The sequence below is a fragment of the Natator depressus genome, chromosome 2 (genome assembly GCF_965152275.1).
Source record: "Natator depressus isolate rNatDep1 chromosome 2, rNatDep2.hap1, whole genome shotgun sequence".
In the NCBI taxonomy this organism is placed as follows: Eukaryota; Metazoa; Chordata; order Testudines; family Cheloniidae; genus Natator; species Natator depressus.
The window spans coordinates 114,595,307-114,619,746 of NC_134235.1; the positions used below are offsets into that span (position 1 = coordinate 114,595,307).

Here is a 24,440-nt window from a genome sequence, read left to right on the forward strand (position 1 = left end):
GATCAATGCAAGCATATTTATCCCACTGAGGAGATTTAAACTTCAGGAGTCCTTATAAGAAATGGAAAGGGAGGTAGATATTTTTTGCTGTTTTTAAAATTAAATACTCAGCTAGTATTGTTTTTAAAATTATTATGAAGAACGAGTTTAAGCTTTGTTGTAATGTGTGTTCTTTGCCTGGACTGCTCAAGACATGAATGCTTGTGTAGGAGGAACTCTTTGGGTTGGCTTCTGAAATACCTTCATGCTGTTTCACATCTGATACTCCTTGATGAAAGCCTTGTCTTATAACAGGCTTATTCAAAGTGATACAAGCTATGAAAGTGAGATCTTGGAAGAGAGTTGCCGTTTTCATAATGTAATAAAAATACTGTAATGATAATAATAAATAATAAATAGTGTGTAATAAACATGTCATAAAAACAAATTTCATATTTCCAAGATCATTGCTTTTATAATTTATACTCGGATCAAGGAGAAAATCCCTGGAAATATTCATTTTTAGCAGGGGGTTTGCGAGACTTGACATTTTAATGAAAGGGGTTCACAGGTTGTTAAAGTTTGGGAACCACTGGTCTAGCTATACCCTATTTATAAAACTGAAGTAATGCAGTGTAGATTCAGGGCCACCTGTATTCAATAGGAGACACATGTGCATCTTAGGGCAGAATCTGTCAAGGTAGGCCTACTAACATACCAAGTGCAGTTAGAGATCTAGCATTCATTGTTGTTACGAAGCCTGATGACTAGCAAGTTATAACGCTGGGCACTGGCATATCTAGCATCTAGCATGAAAAGGAGCCACTGCAAATGAGCGTCAAGATGACAGTGAATAGGGGGATGGCTAATTCAGCTAAAATAATTGCTTTGAGTTTTGAGTTATTTGAAGGTTGTAACATTTTATGACTGCAACTGCAACCAATCCAGTTTTCCAAGGTTACCATACTGATTCAAGACAATGATCTGTTTTAAAATGCTAAAACATTCTGGAGAAAAGTAAACTAAGTCATTGATCTTAAAATAGCCAAATGAATTATTTCCAATGAGCCCCAAAGGCGCTCATGTGCTGGAAGTCTGGGAAGGCATTAGAATGAAATTTAATCTATAGGTATGTATGAGATCCATGCATCCAGGTAATTTGTCATCAAACAATTTAAAACATATGTGTGGTGTTGCTCTTTATTGAAAGTCACAGTAGTGACCATAGAGGGCAGTCCAAACTTTTCCACTGAAATTGTTTTGTGACAGTAAATTGGGTTTTCAACCCCTTCCCCTCCCCAAAACAGTATCTGCCTCCTGTGGAAACGTTTGGCTTTTCATCAAAAAAATTAAGAACAAAAAAGCTCGCCTGAAAATTGAAATACTCAATTCAGAAATGCTGCTGCAGTGTCTCATGGAAGTTGTTGTTCAGATGCCTCAGACCCCCTCCCGCCCCCAGTTCTTCTCTGAGAGCTGCGCGTCCCTGGTTGGACTCCCATCTCCTGTGCTATACCATGGCCATGGGACTCCCATGATGCACTGTACCAGCTGAACAAGAGTGTTAACCTGACTACATCTTAGCTTTCCCATCCATAAAAATAGAGATAACAATTACGGGCTTCACTGAGATGTTCTAGGATTGAATGCATTTTTTTAATTCACTGTGAGATCATCTAATAAAAGGTGATTACAGAAGTTCAAAGTATTATTAGTGAGCGATTGGTACAAAATATGTAATGTGCTTTGTTTAAATTCTCTAACTCTGACACTTGTAAATAATTCAGTTTTCTTTCTCAATATCGATTTCTGTTATATTCTTTGGCTTCTCTAGGTTCCTCCAAATGTAACGTTGGAAAATTCCAACTAAACTTAAAACAAAGAAACCTTCTAACAGTGGCCCTTCTAATAAAGTCTTCCATTCACTTCAAAGCTTATCACTGCTGGAAGGACCAGTGTTTACCCTCTATTGTGTCTTGGTTTTTTGGGAAGCCTGTTACTTTTTTTTCATTTGCTAAAGGCAGACTGTGTGTGGGGGAGTGGCTGGAGGGGCATGGGGTTGTTTTACAAATGGAAAGCATTGAAAGAATAAAGGCCCAGGTGATCTTTCCATCCTCCCACCCTGCTTCCACCTGAAGTATACCTATAATCTCCTCCAATCTATCTATTCATCCTCTTGCCCATATATTATCATATTGCCTCAAATCATCCTTTTCATTTCCTTTCTCTTTCCACTCCAGTTCTGAGGTGCATAGGGATACCTGGAAGAATTGTTACCAATTATTCCTCTGCCCATGATAACAATGCCAATTTGCAACTGGATGTCTTTGTAGATGAAGAAGGGAAAATGGACTCCAAACTCACAAAAGACTCAATCTGGTGAGCTATCCCAGCAAACCTGTCATCTCTGTGCACATAAAACATGACAGATCAAAGTTTCATATGTCTCTGCTATTCTATTTAAAGAATACTGCTAGATTATCGAAAGACGTAGTTGCAAACTGTGGAATAAAAGCTAGTTAATAAATAGGGCAAGGAATGTAAACTGTTCAACATGGAAAAAGGCAAGGGATCAGTTCAAGGGTCAGCATTCAATATACCACACATATAAGCAACTTGGAAGAAAGGGTGAATACCTAAGTGGCAATAATTGCCGAACTCTAGAAAACCTAACAGAGGGCCCAATCTTGCTAGGTGTTGGGTATCTCCAATTTTGCTTGAAGGATTTCATAGCTTGGATTTAAGTCCTGATCCAATGTCCACTGAAGTCATGGGAAATTTTCTGTTGCTTTTGATAGTTTCCTATTTGCATGTTTTATTTAAATTTGGTACCTGCATCCAGAGCTGCAGATGGGCAAACTTTAAAATAAATCAGATACATTTTTAAAAGATACAGGACAGGACTCTTTAATACTTCGATTAGCTTTATAAAAATAACAAGATATCGGATCACTATATTGTTTGACCCAAGACCTTCTTAGGTTTGCAGAAGACAATTCTGCTGTTTTCTCCCTCCAACTTTCCCATTCTCCTGTCTGGAGTGAGAACAGCAATATGTATTGACTAAGTGCTACATTCAGCAGAAATGATCTGTGGATTACCATACCACAACATCTCTCTTTCTGTGGAGCAATGATTCTGCCTTCTATATACATTCCTACATTCAGTAGATTCTTGTTCTGCCCACTGTTAATATTCCTGATTTGTGTGAATGATTTCTTCACCTCATCGGTAGAATAATATTCATTCATCGGGATGCTTCATTAACAATCCAAGATCTGGATTCTTTATAACATAAAAACTGGAACAAATCTACTGTCCTGAGGACAAAAAGACTGAGCCTATTATAATTGCAGCCCTGATGTCATCTCCATGAGTTCCATTGTCAGGGGGGAAGGATCCAGGTTTTGGAATCTATGTAAGAATTACATGTCAATTTCCAAGGAAAAATTCTCTTTCATGGTAGCATAAGTTAGTGCATCTCACAGAACCACCCATGTGCCATCCTATATAAATTGCACAGAAAACAAATAGTTCTGTATCTAGAGAGACAAGGTGGGTGAGAGAATATCCTGGGACCGGCACAGCTACAACAGCATTACGTAGTTCTGTGTCTGTAATATACCTATTTTGAAGCCTATACTTTGTGGTCCCAGGGTTCCAAAATTCAAATTTAGCATTTACTCTAATGACCAGAAGACAATATAACATTTCTGTAGGTATGATTCTCCTGCAACCTACACTGGTGTAAATTGAGAGTAACTCCACTGAAGATACAGTGGTGTATAACTGATGTGAGAGGAGAATCAGGCCCTTTGTATATAGTCAAGTATGTTAGTCTCTAAGGTGCCACAAGTACTCCTTTTCTTTTTGCAAATACAGACTAACACGGCTGCTACTCTGAAACCTGCAGTATGTTAGACACTCTACTAACAGCTTCACCAAGCTCTTTTTCCCCATGTACTCAGTCATATTTGTCTTAACCACTTGTGACTTTTTCCTTTTCATTTCCCTACCATTTTTCAATATTTTTCACTTCATTCAATAATTGTTCAGTTTTTCCTCTGAAGCTGGGGGCAGATTCTGAGTGGGTGTAAATAGACGAAGCTCCATTGAAGTCAAGGGACCTGTGCCAATTCACTTGAGCTGAGGAACTGGCCCGCAATGTTTTACACCCCACATTTTATATACCTCTGTCTTTGTCTTGATTACTTTGGGCTTCCTTGTTCATCCCTTTCTCCTCATAATGTATTTATTGCTACATGGTGCACATAACCCCTTGGGCGTACATTAATTTATCTTACAGCACTTCCCATTTCTCCTTTGTGTCCTTTCTCTTCATTACCTTGTACCACTCTGTGGTAGCTCTAACTCAGACTTTAAATGGTTTGTGTCTTATCCTTGATGTTATTTCAGTGTAGCTTTTTATTTTTTTAAGACGACATGTTCAAGGTATTTATAACAATTTTTGAAAAAAATGTCTTGACTTTTCTTTATTTATTTATAATCCCTAGGTAACTGGAAGTTAGGATCTCTTTCCTTTATGAACGTCTATAGCAGTTGGCTGTTTTATTCCCTGGAGCTGCAAAAGATGGATCTGTGTTCCTATTTCTAGCACTGCCAGAATTCAGGGATGTTTGGATCCAGGATTTTTGTTCAGACCCATCTCTAGGCGTGGGGCTGCACCCAAGTGCTTGGCATCTGATATGCATTTACTTATTTTTAGAAAAAAGCATTTTTTCCCAGGATGAAAACATATATAAAGAATTACACAGACTTTTCCAGAAGTTATTTTTAAGAACTTGGTCAGATTACTGTCATTACTGACTGCTTCTCTTTACTTTAGTTTTTTTAATTATGTACAGACACGTAAGGAATATACCTCGAAGGGATCTTACTATCGTGCCTTGATCCTAGTATGATCTCCAATCAGGCAGAGCCCTGTTAAAGTCAATGAGGCTCCATGTGGGTGCAGGAGCTTCTTCCATGCCAAGCTCACTGTAGGATGGAGGCCTGAGTAGAGATCCCTTCTGAGGTGTTGAACTCCAATCTTCCATGCTCCACCCTCTCTCTAACTCCAAAACCAAATTTCTTGTGGTGTGGAAGACATTCTTCAGTGCTATGCTCAATCCTAATGTCCTTTCTCATCCAATATGTCCCTAACCATATGAGCCCTGTAAAGTACTCTTCTTAAATTGTCTGCCAGGCATAAAACCCACCTGGTCATTTTTTATTAGTTTTTCTATCACTTTGTTTAGTCTCTGGCTGGTTTAGATATAAGAGCTACAACTTCAGTTTAAATAATTGTCAGACCCTCAGCTGCTAGTAGGCGGCGTAGCTCTATTGAAGTCAATAGAACAGTGCCCACTTGCACCAGCCAAGCATGTGGCCCAGTATGTTTTGGAGCTGGAAGGAACTTTCTGATTACGTTTTAGGGATGGAAGAATCCCCCCAAATCTGGGGAAGCACAAGTGAATATCTATCTATCCATCCCCACCCAATGTCATCATACTTATTTATTATTTGTATTGCAGTAGCATATATAAATCTCAATCCCATTGTGCCAGGCATTATACAAACAGAAAAACAGTCCCCGCCACAAAGAGCTTACAGTCAAGTTATTACATTGCAGTGTCTACTCACCGAATAAGATTAGTTTCATTCATGGCCTCCTCCCCTCTGTTTTTTCGTTCTGTCCTTTGGTCACGCTCAAAACCAAGAACATCTGAGTTTGATTCAAAGTTGGATTTTAAGTGCTTCAGGGCAGAGATTGTCTCTTCTCACATGGCATCATCATAACTTTCAAAAACCCACCTACCAGACAGTGGTTCACCAAAGGCTCTATGAGAATGACTCACTACGCCGCATTCAGCAGTATCAAAAATTCTAGTTGTGTGCGTCACTTTTCTTGAATAATTCTTTTTCTGTAGTCCTGCTTCATTAACTCTCCTAACTGACAAGTTTTTCCCTGATCCAAGCATTTATTTCTGCTTTGAAATGTCTTGTTAGACAAGCCTCAGAGCCCACTGACTCCTCTACATTTCTGTTTTTTCACCTATTATTAATGAAATAGTCGGAGTTTAACAATCCATTCTGGCTGCAATTTTATTGCTAATATTGCATGCATTAGGGAAGTATCAGTGGCTACACAGATGTAATTTCATTCATATCTGCTGGCAGGATACACATAATTTGCAAAGAAAATTGCTACTTTCTCCTCCCCCGTTTTTGGCAATAACAGAATTCAAACACTTGGTTGGTTTCAGAGTAACAGCCGTATTAGTCTGTATTCGCAAAAAGAAAAGGAGGACTTGTGGCACCTTAGAGACTAACCAATTTATTTGAGCGTGAGCTTTCGTGAGCTACAGCTCACTGCATCCGATGAAGTGAGCTGTAGCTCACGAAAGCTCATGCTCAAATAAATTGGTTAGTCTCTAAGGTGCCACAAGTCCTCCTTTTCTTTTTGCAAACACTTGGTTGACTCTTGAAGCTGTTACAAGAAACTCGTGTTGGGTTTTTTTCCTCCTTGTTTGTGCTCTCCCTTGAGCTCTAATAAAATTTCAGAAAGAAAGTTACAAGAGCCATCTTTCTCGTTAGGGTGGTTCATCTTTGAAACATTCTCGACAGATTGTAAATAAGATGACCTGGTGGTGTTTTTCAAGCATCCAGCCAAGTGAGGGCATTTCAAGTCTGTGCTTAGACTAACAACTTAAATGCCTTTGAACATAATGCATGTGGCTCATGGAACAGCACTTGGCAGGGGTGCTGGAACAATTGGTATAGTGGGGGTGCTGAGAGCCATTGAACCAAACTGCAAACCCTGGATATAATAGAAACCACTTCAAGCCAGGGGGTGCAGCAGAACCCCCAGCACCCCTAGTTCCCAGATCCATGGAACTTGGCCCTGTGGAGATATGACCTCTCACATGGGCAACCATAGCACGTGAGCCTGTGAACTAATTAGAAACTAAGAGAGCTGGGCCTACTTTTTGCTTACATGGAAAACCCTCCAAGGAAAACTTAGCACCATGGCACTGATGATTCTGTTGGGGTCTCTCTACCTTCTGCAGTATTACCAAGGGAGAGTTGGAAAATTCTAACAAAGTAAATTGCTTTTTGCATATTTTTTTAAAGTTAGACCTAATCGTAGAAAGGGACCTCTACAGATCATCTAGTCCATGACTCATGGCAAGACTAAGTTTATCTAGACCATCCCTGACAGGTGTTTGTCTAACCTGCTCTTAAAAAACTCCAGTGATTTAGATTCCACAACCTCCCTATGCAATTTATTCCAGTGCTTAACCATCCTGACAATTAGTAAGTTTTTCCTAATGTCCAACCTAAATCACGGTTGCTGCAATTTAAGCTCATTGCTTCTTGTCTTATCCTCAGAGGTCAACGACAACAACTTTTCTCCCATCTCCTTGTAACAACCTTTTAATTACTTGAAAACTGTTATTATGTCAGTCTTCTCTTCTCCAGACTGAACTAACCCCATTTTTTCAATCTTCCCTCATAGGCTAAGTTCCCTGTAAGCTGCTCAGCTGCGCAGCATCCTTCTTAGCACCGCACAGGCGCTCAGGGAACCCACCTGGGGGGAGGGGCATCTCCCCAGGCCCAGACATAGCCTGACCCCCAACTCTGCTGCACCTGGGGCACCCGGACCGGCCAGGGTGCCCCTACCCTGGTCTGAACCCAGCCACAGCTGGGGTGGGGCGGCCCAGCCAGGCCCGAACCCATCCCTGGCCCAAACCTGCTGAGGGAGGGGCACCTATCGTGTGGCCCCAGAGCTGCTGCGGCGTGGAGAAGTGCCCCCCTCCCCAGGTGCTGCTGTGGTGGGAGAGACAGCTGGGGAGAGTCCTCTCGTGAGGATGTAGCCCCAGAGCACCTTCCTGCACCCCAAACCCCTCATCCCTGGCCCCCAACCCAGAGCCTGTACCCCCAGCTGGAGCCCTTACCCCCTGCACCCAACCCTCTGCCCCAGCCCTGAGCCCCTTCCCACACTCCGAACCCCTCGGTCCCACCTCCACCACATGAATTTTATTATGTGCACCAATATGCAGGTGATGAGTCACACATCACCTGCATATTGGTGCACATAACAAAATTCATTCCGCACATGAGGTGAAAAAATTAGAGGGACTGCTGCTCAGACATTGTTTTCTAGACTTTTAATCGTTTTTGTTGCTATTCTCTGGACTTTCTCCAATTTGTCCACATCCTTCCTGAAATGTGGCACTCAGAACGGGACACAATACTCCTAATTAGCACGGAGTAGAGTGGAAGAATTATTTCTCGTGTCTTGCTTCCAACACTCCTGCTAATACATCCCAGAATGATGTTCACTTTTTTGCAACAGTGTTGCACTGTTGACTCATATGTAGCTTGTGATTTACTATGACCCCCAGATCCCTTTCTACAGTACTCCTTCCTAGGCAGTCATTTCCTATTTTGTGTGTGTGCAATTGATTGTTCCTTCCTAAGTGGAGTACTTTGCCTTTGTCCTTATTGAATTTCATCCTATTTACTTCAGACCATTTCTGCAGTTTGTCCAGATCATTTTGAATTTTAATCCTGTCCTCCAAAGCACTTGCAACCGCTCCCAGCTTGATATCGTCCGCAAACTAACGCAACTATTCCTCTTTAAAAAGTTTAGTCTTTGGTTTGTGGCATTCAAAAATGACCTACAAGGAGTTAGGGAACTATTTGTTTATATATCCAGTGCAGGGTCAGTTAATAAACCTGCACCTGCAACTTTACACAGAAACCAGACAAGCTCGTTTGTTTGTTTGAACTATCAGAATGAACATAGTTGTGCATATTGCCAGTTGTATAGTTGGTACTGAAACCTCTGTTTAAGATTACCAAGTCATCAGCCTGGCTAGGTCTGCTTTATACCGTTCAAGAATCACAAAGCAGTGTTAACACCAGCATACATGGGCAGTTAGGGATTTCTCTTGCACAGAGGTATTCTCTGAGATAGAATTGACTGGCACCCTTCTCACAGCCCCCATTCTTGGGGACGTGGCTGACAAAAAAAGGATTCGCAAAAAGAAAAGGAGTACTTGTGGCACCTTAGAGACTAACAAAATTAAAAAATTTCCATATGGCTAAATTCAGTGCCTTGCATAATGACAGGTTTCAGAGTAGCAGCCGTGTTAGTCTGTAGTCTCTAAGGTGCCACAAGTCCTCCTTTTTTTTTTTTTGCTAATACAGACTAACACGGCTGCTACTCTGAAAAAAAGGATTGTGGCAGGAGCACCATTGTGCACCAACAATCTCTAGCTGCCTGAATCTCTTTTTAGGGGGGCTATGCATTAAGTGCCATTTAGAGCATCTTTCAGGCTCTAATTGGCTTCTTGGCACTGGACTGGGCTTGAGAATCAGGGGATTGCAAAGAAGGCTTACACCTACCTTTCTGATGCTCCCCATCAAGCTTCAGCAGGCACCAAATTATTGGGCCTGGGGATCTGGCTTGATCTGTCCTCTGCAATGTATAAACTGTTGAACCCAGGAAATTCTTATGAGATTTTCACTGCAACAGTGACACATTAAGACACAGGCTTGTTCTGATATTTATTTTTATGCTTTAGTGTTGAATATTCTTGTCTGTTTTCCCGTGTAAGGAACTATCACTGCTGGAACGAGGCATGGATGGCAAGACCTGATCTTCCCGTTGGTTTTGGAGGATGGCAAGTCGTAGATAGTACTCCTCAAGAAAACAGTGATGGTAATCCTGCATGAAGTCTTTGTATTTTAGTCCTTAGACTGAAGTCAGTAGCTGTGGAGAAGATTTGGAGATGGATTTCTCATTCTCCCCCAATAGATATAAAAGCACCAATTATCTCAGTGGGCATAGAATTTGGCCAGAGGAAAACAAGACACTTTGTGCCATAATTCAGCCACTTTTGTTGGGTTAGGTGGTATGTACTTTATATAGTATTATGTGTTAAAGACCAGCATTCCATATTCTGCAATACCAAAAGGTTTTGATGCAACCCATGTATAACCTTGACTTCTTTTGGGGGGGGGGCGCTGCATATTGTTTCCCATTGAAAGCATGTTCAAAGCAGAATTTCTGTGCATACTGATAGGAAGGATAGGAATTTTATAGTGGAAATTACTTTGAAAAAATCACAGGTGAGACATAGAAAATTTTGATGAAACCAAGGGCAGGTCTTCACTACCCACCGGATCGGCAGGTAGTGATTGATCTATCGGGGATCGATTTATCGCGTCTTGTCTAGACGCGATAAATCAATCCCTGAACGTGCTCGCCGTCGACTCCAGAACTCCAGCTTGTAAGAGGTGGAAGCGGAGTCGACAGGGGAGCGACAGCGTTTGACTTGCCACCATCCTCATGGCCAGGTAAGTCAACCTAAGATACGTCGACTTCAGCTACGCTATTTGCGTAGCTGAAGTTGCGTATCTTAGGTCGACACCCCTCCACCAGTTTAGACCAGGGCAAACTTTATTTAATCAGATTTCTAAAGTGCCCTCACCATAGTATTTAGGTGTTGGTCCTACATTTTGATACTGATTGTTACAGGTTGAGACTTATTTACATCCCCCTTCAGTAAAGGATTAGCCCTCTCCCTTCAGCCTCAGCAAGTGGCATAAGCAGAGCCCAGGGATGACTTCAAGGGTGGGGAGAGACTGTGGTATTTTCCACAGCATGGCCACCCAAAAGTCAAAGGGCTCAAGGAGAAAAATGGAGAAGTCATGGGATTCCAGATTTCCATGAGCCCTGTGACCAGCCTGCAAGCCAACTCATAGCACAGTGGAGAGAGGAAAGGACATGTGGAAGGGAAAGGTGCCTGATCCAAAGAACGTTGAAGCTAATGAAAGGACTCCAATTGCCTTCGCTGGAGTTTGGACCCAGCCCCAGGAACATTAAATGTATTTGTGATAACAGAGCTGCCCTGTGGAAGAGTGAGAGGGGATGTAACGGTTTTAAACCAAGTATTTTGGGAGTATATAACATATGCCATAATGCTAATTTCCCTCTGTAAATTCCTGTGGCTGCATTCTCTAGATGGTAGAGAAAAATGAAAATCCACTATTGCTGTTACATTTCCTAATTTCCTCCTCACTCAGTTCAAAGATATATTCTTAAGACAGCGGCAGTCAGATGTTTCCTAGGTTCACACTCTGACAGACTGAGCTCCTCCAAGCTCGTCAGCTTTAACTCAAATCAGCTCATACTGAATGACATTTCCAGCACTTGAGGCTTATGCTAAACAGTGAAGCAAAAAGTGTGTCATTAAGGTGCCAACTGTTAGATAGCTTCAGATTTGGGACTGGATGGTTCACTGAGTTGGTAATAGAACATGGAGCCTTTCCTGTCTGGGTCAATTGTGGCTATAAGTTATTACAACATAAGTTGTTCTGTGGCCTTGAGCATGTGAAATGAGTTGATGCTATCAGTCCAGTTCCTAGCAAACAGGTCTCCATGTGGTAAAACTGGCATTAATTGGCAGTTGCTGGCAATTCCAGCAGAGAAGAAACGACTGAATGACCTCGGAAGTAGTACCTATGGCTGAGGACTGAGGCATGCTGGTGGGGCAAAATGGAAAACGTGGAGCAACATGTCGGTGCTTTATCAGGGGCTAAACAGTGGACAAAGGGCCTGATTCAGCACTTAGTTACTCCAGTTTTGCACAGGTGTAACTCCACTGAAATCATGGTGAATAGGGACCGAGTTCTGTCAGTTCATCACCTTTCAGAAACCCCCAAATCACTTTAAAAAGGTAGATGAAAACATCACTGTTTTCAAGTAAAAATCAGCGCCATGATCTTACCTTAGTTGAATGTAGCATGTGTGGGTGCATGCATGTGCACCTGTGGCAAGCTGAGGTCAGAACATCAAAAAACTAGAGTGGGGAAATATTGCGGGGCCTGGGAGAAAGTGTGGCTTGAGTTCCATCAATAGCACTTGTAAAAGCTTTTTTTCCCCTCTCTTTAAATAACCTCAGACACTGAAGGCCTGATTCTGATACTCTTATCACACTGAGTAGTACTTCACTCTGCAAGTAGTCTCACTGCAATCAGAGTTTGTCAGGGTAGCAGAATGAGGCCCTGAAAGTGGAAGGGAAGCAAAGTCTCCATTTTCATTAATGAAACAGTTTTGTTGCTGCATCTCACACCTAGCACACGAGTCCAAAGGCACCTGCAGTGCTGTGCATGTACCAGGTATAATATGCTGTCTTTGCAGTACAGATACCAGTGGAATATTATGCCCTCAGCAAAGGAGATAGGTTTTATCTAGTGTCATAAGCCTGACTATCTTTTTATTTCATGTACATTGGAATTGGAAAAGGTTCAGAAAATGGCAACAAAAATGATTAGGGGTATGGAACGACTGCTGTATGAGGAGCGATTAATAAGACTGGGACTTTTCAGCTTGGAAAAGAGATAACTAAAGGGGGATATGATAGAGGTCTATAAAATCATGACTGTGGAGGAAGTAAATAAGGAAGTGTTATTTACTCCTTCTCATAACACAAGAACTAGGGGTCACCAAATGAAATTAATAGGCAGCAGGTTTAAAACAAACAAAAGGCAGTATTTCTTCACACAACGCACAGTCAACCTGTGGAACTTCTTGCCAGAGGATGTTGTGAAGGCCAGGACTATAACAGGGTTCAAAAAAGAACTAGATAAGTTCATGGAGGATAGATCCATCAATGTCTATTAGTCATGTTGGACAGGAATGGTGTCCTTAACCTCTGTTTGCCAGAAGCTGGGAATGGGCGACAGAGGATGGATCACTGAACCTGTTCTGTTCATTCCCTCTGGGGCACCTGGCATTGGCCACTGTCGGAAGACAGGATACTGGGCTAGATGGACCTTTGGTCTGACCCAGTATGGCTGTTCTTAGGTTCTTATTTTAAGCTAATGGTTTTGGCTAGTTGTTTTTTCCCAATCTAGCACATTCTAGATACTAACTTTAACTAAAGATAAAGAGAACAAATTCAACCTTTTATTTCTCTTCCCCCTCTAATCTCAATTCAGGTATGTATAGATGTGGCCCTGCTTCCGTTCAAGCTATTAAACATGGTCATGTCTGCTTCCAGTTTGATGCGCCTTTTGTTTTTGCAGAGGTATGTACCTGAAAAAATAGTGTTTTGGGTGATTTAAATGGGACAGTAAGTCAGTCTCTAGGTATAATACATGGACTGCAATGTTATTTCCCATTACAACTCATGTAAAATAGAAATCCTGTCATTATATTTAGATCAGTAGGTTTGATATGACACTTGTGAATGATAAAATTCACGAAGCACTGCTTGCCAAAGTAGTAATCAGAAGAAGTTGCTCCAGTTGAAATGAAACCCCAGTTACCAGAGCAGCAGAGAAAGTTACTCGCTGCTTTCCATAACACAATCTGCATTAGCCCCTGCCTCTCATTAAGGACTGTAACAGCAGGCAGGCTCCCCGGCAGGCTCTGAAGCTCTGGGTGGTGGTGTAAGCTCTTTGGGCCAGGGCATGTATCTTCCTGTATGTGTTGACAGCCCCTAGCACATTGTGAGGCTCTATTAGAATGCAAAGTAACTGTGCTCCTGCTGAGGCGGTGGGGCTCCTCAACTCAGGACAGTACCTTTACAAGCATCATGGAGACCAGACTTGCTGCCAGGATTTCTCAGTCTTCAGAAATGTGTTATTAAATAGCTATTGATTGTTCAAAAGGACACAGTGGGCCAGATCCTCAGCAGGTGAAAATTGGCTCCAATGACTATACATGGAGCTACGTTGATTTACACTAGCTGAAGTTCTGGCCCTGCAACTGTACTAGGAAATCCATATGACAAGTGTATCTGACAGCTAGTTTAAAGTATTACCAAATTATCATTAACATTAAACCCTTTTTGGAAGTGTTTTGGGCCCCAGTCCAGGAAGGTGTTTAAACATGTGCTTAATTTTAAACATGCATCTCGTCCCGTTTAAATCAGTAGGACTTGGTGATTGTGTCATTGAGTCAAGGGGAGGATATATTGGCTTTAAACACAACAGAAGACGTAATGCTTTATTTAATTTTATAGGTAAACAGTGATATTGTTTACTCAAAAGCAATGAAAGATGGGACCAGAGTGATTGAACACATTGATAAGACCCACATTGGGAAATTAATCTTGACCAAGGAAATTGGTAGTGATGGAACCAAGGACATTACTGAGCAGTACAAGTTCCAGGAAGGTAACTGACTGCACATGGCAAAATGAAGTGTTGTATATACGGATGTAGATTTTTCTTAAATAGGTCTCCTGTCATTTATATATAAACCTCTAGCAAGGTGGGTTCTCACACAGCTTTCTCCAAGTGGTGCATCTTAATTCCACCTCAAACATGTTACACATCCTTCTGTAAGAACATCTCCTTAGGCTGTCGCTCAAAAACACCTTGGACAGGAGTTGCTATATCTGAAAACAGAGGATAACCATGGATGAATTTATTTAATTCAAAAGAGGAGATTTTAAAAGTTGTTTTTCATCATCCACTTCAGAAGTGTGACAGTAGTGTGACCCTTAAGAGTAGTGGTGACTAGGGGTCAGCGCATCCTAGGTCACATGGCATGGCCCTTTAAAATTCTGGGAGGTTTTGAAGTATGCAAAGCCCTAGGAAATAAAAAGTATTGGTGGAAAGAAAGTGACCCCAGAAATAAGTAGCATGTGGGAGAAAATCAGTTACTGTTTCTTTAAGGGCCTGCAAACAGGAATTTTGCAGAGTGGGTGAGGCAAGGCTCTTCTCTTACCCAACCAACTGGGGTGAGCTGAGAAAAGGGGACTAGCTCATTTTTCATCATCCACTACAGAAGGTCTGACACATCTTGGGTGACAGTAATTCCTTATGAGCTTCCTCCATGTCAAATACAGTATCTTGGTAAGTGCTTATTTTTTAACAAAAAAGGGATGAGTGTCACACAGCCCTACCACCCTGAGACTATTTCCAGTGCTAAAAATTAAGTCCACTCGGCTGTGCCACATGTCTAGAATCAGATATACTCAAAAGTAGGTAGTGTTCTTCCATCTTCTCTACTAATTTACTTTAGCAACACTCCCCCATTCATCTGTGATATTGGGGAAGCAGAGAAGGATCAAAATAACATTTTAATCCCAAATAAGCTGTTTTACCCAGGACTGCATGGTTGGAGTACAGAGTTTTTGTTTTCTAAGTCCCACTGGTCAATTGAGTTTAGATTGATAATGAACCACAGTAATTATTATCTGACTATTGCTTCAAGTATTCACTACTTATACTTCGCTATTCACACAGTGTGATAGATCACCTACGTCATATGGTAGCATTTCTGCTCCATGACTGGATGATTCCCAAATCCACAAGCTATCAGGATGGCTCAATGAACACTTCAGCACAAATATTCAAGCAACTGCGTATGTGCATGAGTATTTGGAACATCTTGTCTTTCTGTGAACAAAAAATTCACAGAAAACAAATAAGGCAAATATCATTGAGTTGAATTTGCTATTTTTATTTTTAAAATTTGCAAGTGATTTTTTGTTTTTATCTGCAGTATTTGCCAATCTCTGACTGGTACCGTAGTTGGAAGTCCCAGCAAAGGGGCCAAGAACTGAATGGACATGAAGACTGAACTACCCTCTTACTCATAAATGTGGTCTCTTTAGTACAGATTTGAGGCACATTAGCTAGCCAGTTTGGTTGGGAAGCAGGCATCACCCCTACCACTGCTCAAATTGTCCTCTACTTAGCTCCAGGTCTCCAGAAACCTAAGGGCCAGATCCTGAGATCATTAAGGTTAAGGGGAGTCTTTTCATTGACTAATGAGTTTAGATCTGGCCCATGATCTGGTAGTTTTTATAAGCACTGAAGTAATTTAAGAAGAGAAATAATTTCAAAATATTTGTAAAAGATTTTTTTAGGTGTTCGTTACTGCCATACACAAAACACCAATCTGGACCCTGGGAAAGTGGCATCATTATGAACCTGGTAATTAGGTTCTGTTGTTTCAGTTTTTTTAACATAATTTTCATCTTGTCCTAGGCACAGAAGAAGAGAGACTGGCCCTTGAGACAGCTCTGATGTATGGCATTAAAAAGGTTACCCAGGATACTATGGAGCAGGCAGGGACCGATGTTGACATGGACTTTCAAGTGGAAAATGCAATACTTGGCAGTGACTTCAAAGTCACTGTAACTTTCAGAAACAACAGCCACACCCGTTACACTGCAACAGCCTATCTGTCTGGCAATATTGTGTTTTATACGGGTGTCACGAAGAATGAATTCAAGAGCCATACTTTTGATGTGACACTGGAACCCTTGGCATGTAAGAGGGGGAAAACTTTAAGCCTCAGCCTTTTGTTTGCTTTCTTATCTGTGTGTGCTGACGCCAGTGAAACTCCCTCTAGTGATAGGTCCAAATTACATAGCTGTGGATAGGGCCCTGGAATGGGAGTCAGGAAACCTGGGTTCTATTCCTGATTCTGCTATGTATTTGCCACCGTGACCTTACCCTCTGACCATCCGCAGTATGTGAAATGGGGATGATCATGCTTATCCACATTCAAAAAGTACTTTGAGTTCTACAGATTGAAAGTGCTGAATTATTAAATAAGTGATAAGGATTGTTATTATTTAATGAGAGAGAGAGAATGGGTCCAGGTGTTAAGCTGTAAGATGTCATTTTCACATCTTTGACCATCTTGTAAGTTCTCAAAAAGGAAAGGGAAAACTCTGGTTCTTCAGGTGGAGGTTACAATGACAAAATAAAAGCAAAATCTTTCTCTTATCTGAGAGAGCCCTACAAGAGAAGGGAATAGAGTGGCACTGGGTGCACATCTGGCACAAGAGCCATCCTGCAGTTAGAGCGTAGGATGGTTCAGGACCGGCTATGGGAATACAGTGTTAGGTGCATATTTATGGCAATCTAAAAAGGAACAGCATACATCCCTGGCTAGTGTGTGCTGCTGACCACAGCATATGTGCAAGCCAGTTGAGTCCACATTCCCTACCTGAGATATCATGCATTCTGTGGGGGTGTGCTGTGCTGCTGGTACCCTCTTTCTAGCCCTCTCTGGACTGTTAGGGAGAGATCCTGCCCTGTTGTTTGCCGGGGATAAAGGGTTCCCTATCATCCATTCTGCATGTCTTAGGGCAGGATTTTTCCCCACAACTGTAAATTTCCATTTGGAGCTTGTAAATCTCCATAAAATAATATGAATATATAATAATAATGAAAAATTAGAGATGGACCCTAATCAGAACTTTAGCTCCAATCTCATATGATGAGTCAATAGCCATTTGTTGGTTGTTTCTAACTCATCTGATTCATTTGTGAGTATTCAGTAACTGTTAATGTACTTTCTCTCTGCCGCATTGAGTTGTTCCAACCAACTTTATTATAACAAGCACTTTTTAAGTGCTTTGAATCAATTATTAAATGTCGGCTGTAAAGTTGTCAAACTTTATAAAAAATACCTGGCTAGCCATAAAAATAAATCAATTTCAACTCTGGGCTAAACTCTCATTGGCAATCCAATTGCACCCCTATAACTGAGAGAAGAATTTAGCCATAATTTAGATGTTCAGTATAGATGTGCAAATATCTCAGCATTTCCTCTGTTTTCCAAGCTAAATTCCACAGGTCAGATTCAGCCCTGTGTTGAGGTTCCATGTAAGACACCGTGACTCTACTTAACAAAGAGGTTAAATGATGCACTGGTGCTTGTTTGAATCCTCTGCACGAAGGTGAATTTACTAGGATACGTTTACAGCCACAGTGCTCATTTTTGCTAAGCTGTGGCTATGGTACATAAAACTGCTATGGAATGTTTTCATAAATTCCAAATTCTAGTGACTGATGATGATGAGTGAATTTAGACTGGGCCTCCATCTAGAATAAGCAGCATACCAGGGAGAAATCACTAGGGTTGCCAACAGTCCATTATTATAAGGGACATACCGTATTTTTTCATCTCTGTACAACAAGATTGGGAGTTGCTGATTGTTGCAAAAAGCAGCAAGAAATAGCCCTGGTGAATGTAGGTGAGTACTGCTGCTTATTAATTATTATTATTATTATTAATAATAATAATGTCAGGAGGATGGGGTGCTAAGAAAACAGTCCCTTATTTTTTAAATAGAATGTTAGCAACTCTCGGAATCATCTTAACGTATTTTGAGAAATGGGAGCAGAATTTGTAGGTTTAGTGAAATAGCAAGAAGTGTGTGTGTGTGTGTGTATTTTGAAGGTAATAGAATATCACTATATGATCAAAATGCGTCAAAGGCATTCTTTCTAGACTACACTGCTGAAAGGAGCAAAATAAGTTTTCAAACAGAAACTGGATGTGTGATTTTTTCAGAATAATGATTAAAGGAACTGTATGGGTTGAAAACATCTTTGAGGATTTGAATAGCTTAAACCTGCCAGTGCCTTCAAAGGTGCTATTGCTTCCAGTCAGTTATATTTAGCTTTCCCTGTCTTTTTGAAAGGCTGCTAGGCAGCTCAGTTTTGTGTCTCCCTGGGCTTTCCCGGGCACAGTAAGTTGTATTGGCATCTTACCAGCATACCCACTGCAGAAATGAGATTCCATTATTCTTTTTTCTCAGTGATTAAATTTAATCTGAAATGTTTCTCTTTTTTCCATTGTAAAATAAATTTTACTTCTAGTACAACAAATATTTTTTGCACAGATAAAAAACACCTAGTCTTGATTATAATTAAAGATTTGAGATATGATGAGAAATTCATTTACAGGAGATGGGACCACATCAAAAAAATTCCAGGCTGGCCTGGTGAATCTAGTTCAGGTGGTCATCATGGGAATGGCTTTGAAACCCACTCTAGGAACCCATTTTGATGTAGGTTCCTTTCCACTCTTGAGCAAAAGAGTGGAAAGAGGTAAATGTGATTTACCCAGTTTGAATTCAATTTCATGGGTGTTTGTACAGTGCCAAGCATACTGGGGGTCTAGTCCAGCATGACTCTGAGGCTCCTAGGTGCTCCGATAAAACAAATGAATAATAAGTGGGTGGGAAATCTTGATACTTTTTACTAATGTTGGAAAAACTAGACTGGAGTTTGCTCAGGCAAGGAATCAAGATACATATTGTGACTGATCGCCTCCTAGAAGATCTATGTGAGCTTCTGCACGTTGAATTCTAACACCGTTGCTGGACTGAGAGTTGCCGTTCAATACAGTTAAAATCAATGATTCTCTGCATCTCAACATTCCAGCCCAGGGAGCTATTCCTTTCAATAATGATCATCCAGGACCAGAGTGACAGCTCTCAAGGGAGCGGGGTAGTGCTAGTCCCTTTGCCGTGTGGTGCGTGTAGTGTTGAGGTAGGTCAACAGGTGGCATCAGCAATGAGCCCTGCACTGAGGAACAGGAAACCTTGCCAGTAGCACTGTGTGCATTCACACCTCCAATTGGCTGCTGTTACCGCCTGCATGGGTACCCCTCAAAAATAAGTGGAAGGGGTATGGGAACGAAGTAGAGAAGTAAACATTTAGAGGGAGATTCTCCAAGGGCATTTCAGCACCTCACTGTCCCATTAAAAGCCCATGGGAGTCATTTAGTACATCTTGTTTATATTACGGTAGTGCCTCTGAGCCCCAGTCAAGGATCAGGGCTTCATTATGCCGGGCACTGTCCAGACATGTAACAAAGAAGATAGTCCCTGTCCCAGACAACTCAATCTTAAATGACAAGTGGTGCACAAGAGGAGGACAAAGGTAACATACAAAGAAAGTTGTAGCAGAAAAGGAGGCATTGCAGCTTTTGTCTGACCACCTAACTCCCATTTGTGCCTTTGACAGTCTCTTCAGTGGAGGCAAATCTGTACTGTGTCTGCAGGGCATCAGCAGGACTGAAAGTAATAACCGGTAACTATACTGCTTTCAAGCTTTAGTTTTATTGTGTGCGTTTGTTTTTTCTCCCATCAGCTAAAATTTCTGAGGTCTTAATCAAATCAAGTGAGTACATGAGTCAGCTGCTGGAACAGGCCTCTTTGCACTTCTTCGTCACAGCACGTCTCAATGAAACGAAAAAGATTCTGGCCAAGCAGAAGACCTCTGTACTGCAAATCCCCAAGCTGCACATCAAGGTCAGTTTCAGGAATGCAACAAAGGAAACTAGCAACTATCCTGAGTTCAGGATACATTCTGCATCACCGTCACACAGACCTCTATCTACAGGTTGGGCCAGCACTTAGGTGGCTAACCTGGGGGTCTTTTTTCAAACAAATTTAAAAGCTAATGTTATAAACAACTTAAAACAGGGTCATATATAAAAATAAGTAGAGTTGATTGCATCACCTCTAGTTCGGTTGCCTCATGCTTCCCACTTGGACGCTGTTTTCAGTTGCTTATAACTTTGCCAGATTTTAACGTTTTGGCTGAAATTTTCCATGTTGGTGTGTGCCTGAGGCTGAATTTATTTGTTGTTTTTTGAAAGGCTCAGCAAAAATGAAGAAAATATGTTTTGCGCATGTTAAACATATTCTTACAACTGTTTTGTTAAGGTCTAGCACTTCCATGCTTTGGAGAAGGGACTTGAAATTTGGTAGGGACATCACCTTGATGTCAGGGATGGGCCTTTTGCCATCCCCAGGAAAATTCACCCAAGAAGGCAAAAGTTATGAGCCTCTGAAAACTCTCATGAAATACAAAAGTGTCACTATGGTCTAATTAGAGAACGTAAATGATTATCAGTATGGTCTTCAGAGAGGATTCTGTTTTACAGAGCATCTCCTAGAGAAAACCAACAAGTCAAATTAACTTCACTTATCTTCAGTAGCCAAATTTAAAAAATGTATAATCCTGTATCTTCAGTATTCAGACAGAACCTCTGACACAAAATCCCCAGGTTAAGCTCCAAAATAGCTTATTCACCCTCCTTTGTTGTGATGAAAGAATAATTAATGAAAGCGATAGGTTTTAGCCCAGTAACCATCTATTCTATAAACAATAAAAGCTTACGGTGACCTGCAAAGGGTAAAAAAAAAAAAAATAATAAATTTGTTTTGTGCCCTATTTGCTGCTTTGTCATGTACAAAGGTGTCCTGCTTTTTTTTTTTTTTCTTTTAAGTGCATGTAAGATAGAGGTGATAGGGACTTCTGCTCAATTTTAATTTTAGAAATGTGAGCAATGCAAATCTCGTCTTCCCGAACTTTCTTGGGAGACTTTGATATGTGAATTGGGTGACTACTTAATCCTTAAGTAAGGGGAAAGGGTGAAAAATACTATTCCCCATATGTCTTCATATATACATCTTGATCTTTCTATGTCCGACTAAAAGATCATTGGAATTAACCAATTAATGGGGAAAATATACCTCTTTCAAATTTAGCTTGAAGCCAGGTCACAATAAGAAGTGTGCTAAGGTGAAATTCTGCTCAGTTACATCTGTGTAAACCCAGAATAACTCAATTCTTATGGAGTTAAGTGCTTTTGATCACAGGACTTAAGTAAATTAGGTGCCCAACTTCCATTGATTTCAAATCAATTTTGAAAATCTTACTAGGGGCCTGCCTGCAACTTTAGGCACTTTTGACATTTTGATCCTAAACACCTTATCCTGTACCACTGAAGTCAGTGGGAGTCTTACCTTTTACTATTTCAGGGTGGGGGTGATCAATCCCTAAGTGAGGATATCAGGATTTGGCCCATAGCAATCTCTTAGACTATTAAAAGTAATGTTAAAAATAAAGTACTACTGACTAGAATTGGTCAGTGAAGTGGTTTTTATCCCCAGTGGAAAACTTCTGAGTTTTTGTCAACTCCTCCCGCCCGCACCAAGTGTTGATGGAGCAGGGGGTAGCTAGAGTTTTTACTTAAAGGGCTTTTGTTTTTTCATTGAAGAAACAATTTTGGATGGGAGGAGGGGGGTGTGATGGGTTGGATCACAGAAACCCCCTTGGGGCTACCAACTGATGTGCCAAAACTGCTTCTGCTCCTGCTTTCCTGCCCTGGCAGCTTGGGACTTCAGAGCCTGGCCTGGTTTGAGCCAGACCCACTAGCCTGCTGCAAACCCAGACCCAAGCGTGAACCACATCCCCTAACAGCTGTAGGCTTAATTGAAAGCAGCTTAAGAAGTGTTCCTGTCTTTAACACTCAGATGCCCAACTCCCAGTGGGGTCCAAACCCCAAATAAATTAGTTTTACGCTATATAAAGCTTATACAGGGTAAACGCAAATTGTTCGCCCTTTATAACACTGATAGAGAGAGATGCACAGCTGTTTCCCGCATCCCCCCCAGGTATTAATACATACTCTGGGTTAATTAATAAGTAAAAAGTGATTTGATTAAATACAGAAAGTAGGATTTAAGTGGTTCCAAGTAGTAACAGACAGAACAAAGTGAATTACCAAGCAAAATAAAACAGAACGTGCAAGTCTATGTCTAATACAGTAAGAAAATTGAATACCGATAAAACCTCACCCGCAGAGGAATTCCAGTAAGCTAGCTTTCACAGACTAGTCTCCTTCTAGTCTGGGTCCAGCAATCACTCACACCCTCTGTAGTTACTGTCCTTTGTTCCAGTTTCCTTCAGGTATCCTGGGGGGGTGGAGAGTCTATTTCTTGTGCCAGCTGAAGACCAAATGGAGGGGTCTCCCAGGGGTTTAAATAGACTCTCTTTTGTGGGTAAATACCCCTCCTTCCCGCTGTGTAGAATTCCAGCTACAAGATGGAGTTTTGGAGTCACATAGGCAAGTCACACGTTCATGCACGACTCAGAACTTACAGGTAGCAGCCATGGTTCACATGCTACCTTGAACGTCCTCATGTAGACTTCTTATGTGGATTGGAGCCTTCCAAGATCCCTTTTCTGTTAAGTGCTTCTTGATTGGGCACTTAACTTGTAAATTCCTTTCTAAAGAAGCTGACCAAATGCTTTACTAAGGCTACTTAAAAATCAAGCAAGTATACAGTCAATATTCATTACTTCAAATACAAAAATGATACATGCACACATATAGAATGAATAGATTCAGTAGATCATAACCTTTACAGAGATATGTTACATGGCATATGTAGCATAAAACATATTCCAGTTATGTCATATATACATCCATAAGCAGATTTCCATAAAGCCTTATGGGGTGCACTGTCACAGGGGGGACTCGATGAAAACTTGTCTGTAGCACTGACATCAGTTTGAAGATGTAAGAGGATCTTTTTGACTGGACTATCACAAATGTGGCTATTAATGCTATCATTGCACATCAGCCATGTGGTGTTATACACGCAGTGTTTTACCTCATCTGCGCTGCATCCATTTCCTATTCTTATATACAGGGGGTTTTGAGAACAACCAAATAGAAAGGTTATATACAGAGAACAGGCTGAGCTGGAGTTCCCTCCAGAGCATTAAAGAGGACTGCAAAAGAATGGAAAGCTGTGCACAAGACCTTAGAGGATCCTGAGTGACACAAACCAGCGCTGCTAATTTTATACTATGGAATAGGGGAAAATATTTCAGTAGTCCATTCTGGAGTGTCTAATCACCAGAGTGAGAAAAGGGACTAGATAAACAGCACCAGGAGCATTTTCTTCCCAGGGGCACCTTCTTTCTCCTTCCTACACCGGGAGCTGAGACAGAAAGAGGAAGTGGGCTTGGAGTAGGATCCACTACCCCAACTCTTAATTTATGATGGATTTCTCAGGAAGCTGCTTAAGCCAGCTTTGTGCTGCTCAGACCCAAGAACTGGACCTAAAGGAAGTGAAACCCCTTTTCTAATTCCAAGTTCCACCCCACTCTGCTGGCTGGTCTTACAGCCACAAGTTTGCATATTCCTACAGAGCCTTGAACTTTTTTTTTTTAAGTCAAATTAAAAAATGGAAGACCCTGCACACACGCACACAAAAATCATGATAGTGCTGTTATAGACAAGGGGCTGTGCACAATTTCATGCATTGCCTGAAGAAAGCAGAGTTGTTAAAAACAAACAAGATCCCACTCTTCATCCTCTATCATTCACAAACCCTATGATTTGGGGTGCTGAGCATCCACCCCATGAAGTGCATGGAAGGTGGGGACGCACTTTGTCTCCCAACTGTGATGTAATCGGTCCCCCTACCAGTCCAGAATTAAGGAGATCCTCAGAAGTGACAAGGAAGAAAAGGCTGTTTCAGTCTGGAAGCCAGTATGCCAGGGACAGTGGGAGTGAGCATAGTGTAAGAACAGCAATAGAATAGAATGAGATCTACAGGGTTTCTTTCTGTCCAGTACCTCAATACAAAATCCTCTTCGTATTCGTAATACTCAAGGCCCCTAACTTAGCCATCATACATAAAAAAAAGTCTGTCTCTTATTGTGCGTTAATAGACCTGTATGCATTACTCCATTTTAATTGTATAGCAGGTCCTTCTGTGGTTCTTGTATCCTCATTAGCAGACATGTTATGAAATCTTCCTGGACAGATTGTGTGCAGAAGTGAGGTGAAGCTTGGCACTTCTCTCGCGCTTTTTCCGCCT

General features: G+C 41.2%; 1 protein-coding gene across 1 annotated transcript in view; it reads left to right on the plus strand.

The window, feature by feature from the left end:
* The window catches only part of F13A1 (coagulation factor XIII A chain), a 90,126-nt gene that overhangs the window by 57,909 nt on the left and 7,777 nt on the right, over nucleotides 1-24,440 (plus strand). The window contains exons 8-13 of the mRNA XM_074943177.1: nucleotides 2,217-2,355; nucleotides 9,603-9,706; nucleotides 12,991-13,079; nucleotides 14,019-14,172; nucleotides 15,997-16,281; nucleotides 19,906-20,066. Coding sequence (XP_074799278.1) covers nucleotides 2,217-2,355; nucleotides 9,603-9,706; nucleotides 12,991-13,079; nucleotides 14,019-14,172; nucleotides 15,997-16,281; nucleotides 19,906-20,066 — 932 coding nt within the window. The remainder of the gene's footprint in view (nucleotides 1-2,216; nucleotides 2,356-9,602; nucleotides 9,707-12,990; nucleotides 13,080-14,018; nucleotides 14,173-15,996; nucleotides 16,282-19,905; nucleotides 20,067-24,440) is intronic.